Here is a 13,278-nt window from a genome sequence, read left to right on the forward strand (position 1 = left end):
TCCCATCATCAGTCGGTTGTGTGAAGTATACCATTCCTGAAGTATAAACACCAAAGTTAGTCCATTAAATGCTAAATGTATTTAAATGTAAGCAGTAATAGATATTGCTTACATCTAGATAATATGCTATGAATTTACACCAGGGGCTGGTTTAGCTCAGACCAAGGCAGGCCAGCAGCACAGTTCAATTCCCGTACCAGCCTCCCCGGACAGGCGCCGGAATGTGGCGACTAGGGGCTTTTCACAGTAACTTCATTGAAGCCTACTCGTGACAATGAGCGATTTTCAATGAAGCCATTCATGTATTTCAAATAAAGTATTTAAAATTTAAGTTGATGCAGTAGGGGTAGGTGGCAGGGCCGGATGGGTTTTCGGTGGAATATTATAACAAATTCAAGGATTGGCTGGCACTCCATGATGGTGGGGATGTTTGAAGAGGCCAAGTTTGGACCAAGATTTGTGAACTGGGTAAAGCTACTATATAAGGAGCCGAGGGTGAGTGTCCGCACGAACAACATCAGCTCGAGATACTTTTCTCTGCACCGTGGGACTAGGCAGGGATGTCCTATGTCCCCCCTGCTGTTTGCACTCGCGATTGAGCCGTTGGCCATCGCACTAAGAAGTTTGGGGGTATGGAAAGGAATAGTGCGGGGGGGGGGGGATAAAGCATAGGGTGTCCTTGTATGCCGATGACTTGCTGTTATACGTGTCGGAACCGAGTGTGTCGATAGGGGGAATATTGGAGCTGCTTCGAGTGTTTGGGTCTTTCTCGGGGTACAAGTTGAATCTAGACAAGCGATTTTGTGGTGTCTCGGCCGGGGGTGGGGGTAGGGGTGGGGGGGCTGCCATTCCGTAGGACAGGGACTCATTTTAGGTATCTGGGGGTGCAGGTTGCCCGGCAGTGGGGGAGGCTCCACAGGTACAACATTTCTAGTTTGGTGGGGAGAGTGAAAGCTGATCTGGCAAGGTGGGATGGTCTCCCTCTGTCACTAGCGGGTAGGGTACAGACGGTTAAAATGAACGTGTTGCCGCGATTTCTGTTTATTTTTCAATGCCTGCCTATTTTCCTGCCAAAGGCTTTTTTCAGAGATTGAGGGACGGATTACTTTGTCCATATGGGGAGGGAAGGTGGTCAGAGTTAGAAAGGTGCTGCTTCAGAGGGTAAGGCAGGGCAGGGGGTTTGGGTCTTCCGAACCTGGGCGGCGAATGTGGAGAAGGTGCAGAGCTGGGTCAGAGGGGTTGATTCCCAGTGGGTCAGAATGGAGGAGAATTTGTGCAGGGGGTCGGGATTGAAAGCACTAGCAACAGCTCCACTCCCAATGGCCCAGGGAAATACTCAGGGAGTCCGGTAATAATAACTTCATTGAGAATTTGGAGGCAGTTTCGCCAACACTTCGGGTTGCGGGGAAGGTCAAGGGAAATTCCGATTCGGGGGAACCACAGATTTGAGCCAGGGAGGTGGGATGGAAATTTCCGGAAATTTGTTTCTTAGGGGCCGGTTTTCAGGATTGAAGGAGCTGGAAGCGAAGTATAGGCTGGAGCAGGGGGAAATGTTTAGATACATGCAGGTTCGAGATTTTGTCAGAAAGGAGATACAGAGCTTCCCGGTGGAGCTGGCCTCCACATTGCTGGAGGAGATCCTGACGATAGGGGGACTGTAGTGTCAGCGGTTTACGGAGCTATTTTGGAAGAGGAGAAGGCACCACTGGAAGGGATCAAAGCAAAGTGGGAAGAAGAGTTGGGAGAGAATATGGAGGAGGGGTCCTGGTGTGAGGTGCTCCAGAGAGTGAATGCCTCCACCTCGTGTGCGAGGTTGGGGCTGATACAGCTGAAGGTGGTATATAGAGCACACCTCACGAGGGCGAGGATGAGCCGATTCTTTAAAGGAGTAGAAGATGTGTGGGAACATTGCGGGGGGGGGGGGGCGCTAATCACATTCATATGTTTTGGTCCTGTCTAAAGCTAGAGGATTACTGGAAGAAGGTTTTTAGGGTAATTTCTAAAGTGGTGCATGTGAAACTCGACCCGGGCCCCCAGGAGGCAATATTCGGGGTGTCAGACCAGCCATGGTTGGAAACGGGTGCGGAGGCAGATGTATCCTTTGCCTTGTTGATCGCCCGAAGGCGGATCCTGATAGGTTGGAGAGCAACCTGGCGTAGCGAAGGCACTTGTTGGAATTTTTGACTCTTGAGAAGGTTAAGTTTGAACTGAGGGGAAGGATGGAGGGGTTCTACAAGTCATGGGCATTATTCATTGTGCACTTTCAAGAACTGGATAACATCGAACATTAGTTGGGACGGGTGTGTGGGAGGGGGGCTGTGTGTGTTAATGGCGACTATGGGTGATCCCTAATTCCTTTTTGTCATTTATTTGTGTGACCATGCTGGCTAATGTTTGGGGTTTGATGGGAGGATGGGATCATTGTTATTAATATGGGATTGACATCTTTGTTACTGATTATTGTTTATTGTTGGTGGGTGTAAATTTGGGAGAAAATGTGAAACAGGAGAATAAAAAATATTAAATAAAAAATCTAAGTTGAATTAGCACAATAATGTAAAATAAGGTGAATTCCCTACCTCCCCAGACGCGTGTTTCTTGGTCAGCGCGCCATCTCTGGCAGCGGAATTCTCCGTTCCTGTCGCTGGCCAATGGGATTTTCGGCTGTAGGCACCCTACTCCGCTGAATAACCCGCTGGCTGGGGTGCTGCCGGCAGAACGGAGAATCCCGCCGGTGGGAAATTCACCCCAAAGTGTCCAATTGTGAATGTTGAACAATGTAATTTCCAGGCTGTGTTCTAATTCAGTCAGCGGTTTTCATTATTAAAATAAAACTTTATATTTAAAAGATAATGAGTGAACTGTTGATTGTTCTGTGTGTTTGAATTGGCTCTATTCATAGGATCTGACAAATCTGATAGTGGAGGTTTGATGTAACTCAAGATCAGCCAAATAACATTTACCATTTGCCATTTTTTCATTTTAAAATAGAGCTTTGGTTCCAGAAGAATGTAAGAGATCGGTGCAGCCTCCACAGCCAGTAGCATCAGAGTGCTCACGTCACTGTAGGAATGGACATTGCTCTCCAACAGGAAAATGCTGCTGCAGCCCAGGTTGGGAGGGAGAGTTCTGTCGAGTGGGTAAGACGTTTTTCTTGTATTTCTGGACAAATTATAACATTTTATAGATCAAGGACTATGAGTGGCATGTCACCTCAAGTTGTATGAGAGAATTAAGTTGACAACATTGTTTCTATTCTTCAAAAATAATACACCATTTATTCAAATCCGGTTATTTGTATTATTCTAAATTTGCTAACCAGTAACAGAACAATGACAAAACAGAACTGATTGCATACTTGACTTTACGTTTTCTTTGACTGGAAGGATAAAGGGCGGGATTCTCCCATCGGGCGACTGTCGACGCCGGCGTAAAAATGGGAGTGTTTTACTCCGGCGTCGGTGCCCTTTCCGGCCCACAGGGGGCTAGCATGTCGCTGGAGTGGCCTATGCCGCTCCAGCTGCCGATCCCGGCGTGAACAAGGCTACATGAGCCGCCGCAGAGGAAAGGAGGCCTCCAGCCAGAGAGGCTGGCCCGCCGATTGGTGGGCCCCGATCGCGGACCAGGCCACTACGGAGGCCTCCCCCGGGGCCGGACCCCCTTCCCCCCACAGGCCGCCCCCAGACCCTTCAACGCCGTGGTCCCACCGGCTCAGAGGATGTTAGAACGGCGCCGGCAGGACTCGGAATTTTTGTGACGGTCTTGGCCCATCCCGGGCGGAGAATCAGCTGGGCTCTGCGGAGAATTGCTGCGTGGCGCAATTCACGGTGCCTCGCCTCGCCGACTCTCCAACCCAGCGGGGGGGTCGGAGAATTCCGCCCAAGATTTGGCACATTAACATAAATTTCTGAAAAAGCCTGATATGAAAAGGTACATCTTGCTGAGCAAAAAAAGTTACAACAATAAGTTGATTACAAGAAAGAGTAATAAATGAAGGCAAACATTAGCGTGCATGTCCAGCTTACACCCAGTCCCAGGGTGCTCACTCACTCACAATTGCCCGCTGTGACAATGAGTGAGAGTGCCTGTTCAAGTGTAAGGGTGAATGGGAGCCTGAGACTAGGAGTGAGCCACACATTCTCCCCTACCTCACACTCCCCTCACACACACACACAGACGCATATACTCACCCTCACCATCTCTCTCACGCACACACTCTCTAACACAGACACACACACTCTCTCACACATACTATTTCCCTCACACACACTTATGCTCTCACAAGCATAGACACTCACCCTCAGATGCACTCTTGCCTTCTCTCTCTCACACACACACTTATCCCCTCACACACACATCACCCGCCACACACAAACAGTTACCCCTCACACACACGTACACACAACCCCCGCGCACACACACATCCCCACACTCACCCCACACACAGTTACCCCTCACATACACACTCACCTAATAAACACAAACACACTCTTGTAATTAATATTATAAAGATGATCAACCCTGTATTTGGATGAGAAATAACAGCAAACATTAGGCCAGTCAGGTATCTGGATGGTATATTTACAGCTTGAATGATGCCAGTGATTCACAGGGTTGGGCTTTCAATGTGACAGCTTTGCGGAGACAAATTAGTGCGTGGTGTAACAGACAGCCTGAGTTGGAAATCCACCCCATGCAGAGTTCAGGATCATTGTGTGCAAATCATAAATCCTCAGTCACTCACTCACTCCCTCACCCACCCACACACATACACTCCCTGACCCATCCTCACTCGCTCCTACACCCACCCCGTCACCCACCTATCCTCACTCCTTCACCCATCCTCCCTCCCACCACAACCACCCTCATTCCACTCACTCACCATCGCTCCCTCAGCTATCTTCACTCATTCCCTTATCCATCTACCCAGCATCACTCAGTCCCTCATCCACCCCCACACTCAGTCACACTCACTCTTCTATCCTCACACCCATGCACCCATCCTCGCACTCACACACCAACCTTCACACTCATCACCAATCCTCACACTCACAGACCAACCTTCACACTCATCACCAATCCTCACACTCACACACCAATCCTCACACTCACACACCAACCTTCACACTCATCACCATTCCTCACACTCACAGACCAACCTTCACACTCATCACCAATCCTCACACTCACAGACCAACCTTCACACTCATCACCAATCCTCACACTCACACACCAACCTTCACACTCATCACCAATCCTCACACTCACAGACCAACCTTCACACTCATCACCAATCCTCACACTCACACACCAATCCTCACACTCACACACCAACCTTCACACTCATCACCATTCCTCACACTCACAGACCAACCTTCACACTCATCACCAATCCTCACACTCACACACCAACCTTCACACTCATCACCAATCCTCACACTCATCACACCCATCCTCACACTCACACACCCATCCTCACAGTCACACACCCATCTTCAAACTCACAAATCCATCCTCACACTCACAGACCCATCCTCACGTACCCACCCTCACGCACACACCCATCCTCACACTCACACACCCATCCTCACGTACCCACCCTCACGCACACAACCATCCTCACACTCACACACCCATCCTCACACTCACCACCCCATCCTCACACTCACACACCCATCCTCACGTACCCACCCTCACGCACACAACCATCCTCACACTCACACACCCATCCTCACACTCACTCACCCATCTTCAAACTCACAAACCCATCCTCACACTCACACACCCATCCTCACACTCACACGCCCATCCTCACACTCACACACCCATCCTCACGTACCCACCCTCACGCACACAACCATCCTCACACTCACACACCCATCCTCACACTCACTCACCCATCTTCAAACTCACAAACCCATCCTCACACTCACACACCCATCCTCATACTCACACACCCATCCTCATACTCACACACCCATCCTCACACTCACACGCCCATCCTCACACTCATACACCCATCCTCACGTACCCACCCTCACGCACACACCCATCCGCACACCAACACACCCATCCTCACACTCACACACCGATCCTCACACTCACACACCCATCCTCACACTCACACACCCATCCCCACACTCACACACCCATCCTCACGTACCCACCCTCACGCACACACCCATCCCCACACTCACACACCCATCCTCACGTACCCACCCTCACGCACACACCCATCCTCACAATCACACACCCATCCTCACACTCACACCCATCCTCACACTCACACACCCATCCTCACACTCACACCCATCCTCACACTCACACACCCATCCTCACACTCACACACCCATCTTCAAACTCACAAACCCATCCTCACACTCACACACCAATCCTCACACTCACACACCCATACTCACACTCACACACCCATCCTCACACACCCATCCTGACTCTCACACACCCATCCTCACACTCACAGACCCATCCTCACACTCACACACCCATACTCACACTCACGCACCCATCCTCACACACCCATCCTCACACTCACACCCATCCTCACACTCACACACCCATCCTCACACACCCATCCTCACACTCACAGACCCATCCTCACACTCACACACCCATACTCACACTCACGCACACCATCCTCACACACCCATCCTCACCACACCCATCCTCACACTCACAGACCCATCCTCACACTCACACACCCATCCTCACACTCACACACCCATCCTCATACTCACACACCCATCCTCACACTCACACGCCCATCCTCACACTCATACACCCATCCTCACGTACCCACCCTCACGCACACACCCATCCGCACACTCACACACCCATCCTCACACTCACACACCCATCCTCACACTCACACACCCATCCTCACACTCACACACCCATCCCCACACTCACACACCCATCCTCACGTACCCACCCTCACGCACACACCCATCCCCACACTCACACACCCATCCTCACGTACCCACCCTCACGCACACACCCATCCTCACACTCACACACCCATCCTCACACTCACACCCATCCTCACACTCACACACCCATCCTCACACTCACACCCATCCTCACACTCACACACCCATCCTCACACTCACACACCCATCTTCAAACTCACAAACCCATCCTCACACTCACACACCAATCCTCACACTCACACACCCATACTCACACTCACACACCCATCCTCACACACCCATCCTGACTCTCACACACCCATCCTCACACTCACAGACCCATCCTCACACTCACACACCCATACTCACACTCACGCACCCCATCCTCACACACCCATCCTCACACTCACACCCCATCCTCACACTCACACACCCATCCTCACACACCCATCCTCACACTCACAGACCCATCCTCACACTCACACACCCATACTCACACTCACGCACCCATCCTCACACACCCATCCTCACACTCACACACCCATCCTCACACTCGCACATCTATCCTCACACTCACACACCTATCCTCACACTCACACACCCATACTCACACTCACGCACCCATCCTCACACTCACACCCCCATCCTCACGCATGCACCCTCACGCACACACCCATCCTCACACTCGCACATCTATCCTCACACTCACACACCTATCCTCACACTCACACACCCATACTCACACTCACGCACCCATCCTCACACTCACGCACCCATCCTCACGCACCCAACCTGACACTCACCTTCACATTCACTCATCCATACTCACCCACTCTCACTCACCAACTATGACACTCACTCACTCACCCATCCCCAACACTCACTCACTCACTCCAACCTCACACTCACTCACTCACCCACCCTCAAACACACACACCTCACTCACCCACCCACACACTCACTCACCCACCTTCACACTCATTCCCTCACAGTCACGCACCCAACCTCACAATCACTCATTCTCCCAACCTCATATTCACTCTTCCACACTCTCCCTCATTCATCCACCCTTGCACTCACTCATCCACCCTAGCACTCACTCATCCACCCTCGCAGCGCACCCCTGCTCACACTCACCCAAGCTCACACTCATTCTTCCACTCACACTCAGTCACCCACCCTCACACTTACGGGCCCTCAGACTCACTCACATACCCTCCCTCTCATTCAGTCACCCTCGCTCACACCCTCACTCACTTAATCAGCTTGAGGGGGGCAAGGAGGTGCAACAAGAGCGGAAGAGAGACCTGGAGCAAGGCCTGAGGCCTAGTAGAGCCCAAACATGGGTGCCCGAGGGGACTGCTGAGAGTTGGGGAATGCAGGCAACTCCCAAGAAACAAGGGGGTGAGCCACAGAAACGTGGGCAAAGTTGGGGAATAAACGGGGGAAAATGGAAAGAACCTGGAGGAAAACGGGGTTGAACCCAGGGTGAAGCAGGGAGAACCTGGGGAAGGTGGCCGTAGCCAGACCAAAGCACCAGGAACCGGGTGAAAGCGGCTGAAGCCATGGGAAAAAGCCTGGTGAACGGAGGCCGCATGTGCTCCATAGTCTCTCTCTCGATCTCCACATAGTTTCATTTGCTGGTGTTTGCTGCTTTGAGCCTATCAACAGCAAAAGTGGGAGAGAAACAGGCTGAGATTGGACACCGTGTCACCTGCAGTAATCTTCAAACTCACTGAGTCATTTTACCAGCATTTTAAACAGTCAATCCAGGGCCTCATTGAGGGGCATTGCGAGCTGCAGATTGGACAAGCCTGGTTTATAAGTTTGAGAGTTTTGACAGCTTGAGAGTTCCAGTGAGCTCAAGAACTTTTTCTACACAATTATGTTTACTTTCAGCTATTTAAAAGTGTGCTCTACCAATTCCAAAGGGTACATTACCTTTGGGGCAGCACGGTAGCATGGTGGTTAGCATAAATGCTTCACAGCTCCAGGGCCCCAGGGGGGGTTGTTGGGTTACGGGTGTAGGGTGGATACGTGGTTTTGAGTAGGGTGATCATTGCTCGACACAACATCGAGGGCCGAAGGGCCTGTTCTGTGCTGTACTGTTCTATGTTCTATTACCTCTCCTAAACATGTCCCAGGACCATATACAAAGGAATACCTTAACTCTCCTCAGCTGTACCCTCGCTCTTCAAATGAATCCACCATGTTCAGACCAGCTTACCTAGTCGAATCTGCCCAGCTTGATTTCACAATCCTGGGTTGCCAAACTGCTACTTTAATGGAGGCAGCTGATGGTTTAAATGGCCAGCTGCCTCCATAAAACATGCCTGCGCGATGCCTGGACATGCTCCAGTCTCGCCTCTCCTAAATAGGAAATACCGCGTTTTGGGGCAGGATTTAGGATATTCAGCCATTTCTGCTATTTTTACCACAGCAGGTAGTTTCTCGAGGCCATTATTGTATTTAGAAAATTTTGGCTCCACCGTAAAAAAGGCCCCTTCAATTGATGGTCACAATTGAGGCCTTCCTGGGGCGGCATGATGGCGCAGTGATTAGCACTGCTGCCTCACAGCACTGATAATAATATTTATCATTACAAGTAGGCTTACATGAACACTGCAATGATGTTACTGTGAAAAGTCCCTAGTCGCCACATTCTGGCGCCTGTCCGGGTACTCGGAGGGAGAATTCAAAATGTCCAAATTACCTAACAGCACGTCTTTCGGGACTTGTGGGAAGAAACCGCAGCACCCGGAGGAAACCCACACAGATACGGTGAGAACGTGCAGACTCCGCACAGACAGAAACCCAAGCCGGGGATCGAATCTGGGACCCTGGAGCTGTGAAGCAACAGTGCTACCCACTGTGCTACCGTGCTGCCGCTGAGGACGCGGGTTCGATGCACATGTCTGCGTCCCAAAGATGTGCAGAGTAGGTGGTTTGGCCACACTAAATTGCCTCTTAATTGGAAAAAAAAATGAATTGAACATAGAACATACATACAGTGCAGAAGGAGACCATTTGGCCCACTTAAGCCCTCACTTCCACCCTATCCCCGAAACCCAATAACCCCTCCTAACCTTTTTGGTCACTCAGGGCAATTTAGCATGGCCTATCCACCTAACCTACACGTCTTTGGACTGTGGGAGAAAACCGCAGCACCCGGAGGAAACCCACGCACACACGGGGTGAATGTGCAAACTCTGCACAGACAGTGACCCAAGCCGGGAATCGAACCTGGGACCCTGGCATTGTGAAGCTACAGTGCTATCCACTTGTGCTACGTCTTGCCCCTATTGGGAACTTTAAATTTATTTTAAAATAAATAATTGAGATCTTCCTTCAGATGATGAAGTTCTCAGAATTTTCAAGGAAGACCTAAAAATAGGGTGGGATTTTGTGAGAAATGGAAGCAGAATAGACTTTCATAACTAAGCTAAAGGAACATGCCAAAAACTCTGCCATTTTTTTTTCTATATATATCCACTCCCTCAAGGAAAAAGTAGTCTAAAGGTATTGAAAAGAATGGGCTCCCAGCCAAAATGTTCTTCTTCAAGTTTTCTTCAATAAAAATAGCATTCAGTAAGCAAATTTAAATGTGAAGAATAAGTATGATAATAATTCAGTCTAGCAGATTGGGTAAGTAGTGGGTGTTAAAATTAAGGAGACAGTTCTGTAACAGACTTCTATTCTGCCCACACCCACTGGTGCATCAATGACAAAAATCTGTGTCAAGTTCAGTCTGCTGCATTAAGGTTCCCCAATGATAATCAACATCCAGGGCAGCACGGTAGCATGGTGGTTAGCATAAATGCTTCACAGCTCCAGGGTCCCAGGTTCGATTCCCGGCTGGGTCACTGTCTGTGCGGAGTCTGCACGTCCTCCCCGTGTGTGCGTGGGTTTCCTCCGGGTGCTCCGGTTTCCTCCCACAGTCCAAAGATGTGCGGGTTAGGTGGATTGGCCATGCTAAATTGCCCCTAGTGTCCTAAAAAGTTAGGTTAAGGAGGGGGTTGTTGGGTTGCGGGTATAAGGTGGATATGTGGGTTTGAGTAGGGTGATCATTGCTCGGCACAACATCGAGGGCCGAAGGGCCTGTTCTGTGCTGTACTGTTCTATGTTCTATCCTTCTATGTTGGAGGACATGAGAATCAAGGCAGCCAGTTTTATCATGTCAGAGCATCACAAGACACAAAGAGGCTCATCAGTTAGAATTTCCTCAGCTCAGTGAGGTGAACTCTGGTAAAGACAGCTCCTGTTTATACCCACCTCCCACCTATAAACACATATTGTAAAGTAGACATAGATTTATGGGAACCAATAAGTCCGAAATGGTACAGGAAAAAGCCAAGTAATAGTATACTGTGAAGAGTCTTGTTTTATAATAAGAAATGCCAGAAAGTGAAGCTAGAAAAATCCCATCTGGAACTTTCCCAGGACATCCAGTTATGATTGCCTCAATGCTGGTGTGTGCCAGAATAATTTGTCTCAAGCATGTAGAAAACGTTTTTGTGGTTGGGCCACCGAATCGTGATCAGAATTCACCTGAGAAGTTTTGTAACTGATTCCAGCAGCCATCTTCTCCAGATCAAATACTAGGATTTTCAGTAATTTAATGGCTCAGCATTGTGATCAACCAAACAGTATAATTCATCTAAAATGTTGTTGAGGGGCCATCACTCCACACCACTCTCCCCCCGCCACCCCCAGCCATGCCTCCAATCCCCCTAGATAGTCCTGCCACCGTACTCCCTCACACCCACCCTGACATCTGTAACGGCATTCTCCAACCCCCCCCCCCCCCCCCCCCCCCCCGGGCCGGGTCGAAGAATCCCCATGGGGTGGCGCGAATCCCGCCACGCCTGTAGGGGTCCGTTGGCAGCGCCCCCCCCCCTCCCCGGCAATTCTCCGGACCGACGGCCGTCCGTTTTTGGACAGTCCCGCCGGTGTGGGTTAGACATGGTCCCACACAGCGGGACCTGGCAGATAAGTCGGCTGGGACGGTCCTCAGGGGAGGGTGCGGGGGGTTCCAATCCCGGGGGGTGGGCTCCATGGTGGCCTGGCCCATCATCGGGGCCCACCGATCTGCAGGCAGGCCTGTGCCCTGGGGGCACTCCTTCCTTCCGCACCGGCCCCTGTAGGGCTCCGCCATGGCCGGCGCGGAGAAGACAAAGGGGCAGCAGGGTAGCATAAATGCTTCACAGCTCCAGGGTCCCAGGTTCGATTCCAGGCTGGGTCACTGTCTGTGTGGAGTCTGCACGTCCTCCCCCTGTGTGCGTGGGTTTCCTTCGGGTGCTCCGGTTTCCTCCCACAGTCCAAAGATGTGCGGGTTAGGTGGATTGGCCATGCTAAATTGCCCGTAGTGTCCTAATAAAAGTAAGGTTAGGGGGGGGGGGTTGTTGGGTTACGGGTATAGGGTGGATACGTGGGTTTGAGTAGGGTGATCATGGCTCGGCACAACACTGAGGGCCGAAGGGCCTGTTCTGTGCTGTACTGTTCTATGTTCTATGTTCTAACCCCCTGCGCATGCGCCAGAATACGGCAAACGGTCTGCACATGCGCAAGATCACCCTGGTGCTTGCGCAAATTCGTGCAGTCCCTTCGGCACCCGCTGGCGTGGCACCATCCCCTCCGGCGTCCACCTAGCCCCGGACGTGTGGAGCATTCCGTACTTCCGGGGGCTGTTGACGCCGGAGTGGTTCACGCCAGTTTTCCCGCCGGCGTGGGGACTTAGCCCCGCGAAAGGAGAATCCCGCCCCTGATTCTTTTTCCACTAATATCTCTGAACTCTTTCTTTCCAGTTGGCCATGCCCTCTTAAGGCACCAAAAGTGAAAGTCCCTTGGACTTCACCATTTAGAAACAAGAATCTTAACCTGTGGCGCAGTTTCTACGCTATAGAATCATACAGCAGGGACATTGCTGCATCAGATCTTTGATAAAGCTATCCAGTTAATTCTACAACACTGACTTTTCTTATAGCAGTTTTTTTTACTTTTCAAGTTCCCTATTGAAAGTAGCTATTGAATCTACTTCCACCATTCTTTCAGGAAATGGATGAGCTCCTCACCTTTGCAACTCTATCCCAGCCATTAATTTGTGCTTAATCGGAACCTAAGACTAAACAGGTTGATTTTAACTCAAAAAATACAGCTGCTACCACGCCGTAAACACTAATGTTCCAGCCCAGAACTGCAGGTCCTGCTCTGGAAGCAGCATTTAAAGGGCTCACTAATGAGTCCCAGCAGACGGGACTCCACCCACGAGCACAGTAACTCGCGCTCTACGTGTCCTATGGGGAGACCGATTAGTGATTCTTTGTGAAGGTTATCACAGGTGTCATCAATAGCT

At 50.7% G+C, this 13,278-nt stretch overlaps 1 protein-coding gene across 6 annotated transcripts in view; it reads left to right on the top strand.

Moving 5' to 3' along the window:
- Positions 1-13,278, top strand: part of LOC119963184 (hedgehog interacting protein) — a 286,709-nt gene that overhangs the window by 247,463 nt on the left and 25,968 nt on the right. For all 6 annotated transcript variants that reach the window (XM_038791916.1, XM_038791917.1, XM_038791919.1 and 3 more), the window contains exon 12: positions 2,992-3,140. In XM_038791916.1, the coding sequence (XP_038647844.1) occupies positions 2,992-3,140 (149 nt within the window). The remainder of the gene's footprint in view (positions 1-2,991; positions 3,141-13,278) is intronic.

This window comes from Scyliorhinus canicula, chromosome 3, assembly GCF_902713615.1.
Source record: "Scyliorhinus canicula chromosome 3, sScyCan1.1, whole genome shotgun sequence".
NCBI lineage: Eukaryota > Metazoa > Chordata > Chondrichthyes > Carcharhiniformes > Scyliorhinidae > Scyliorhinus > Scyliorhinus canicula.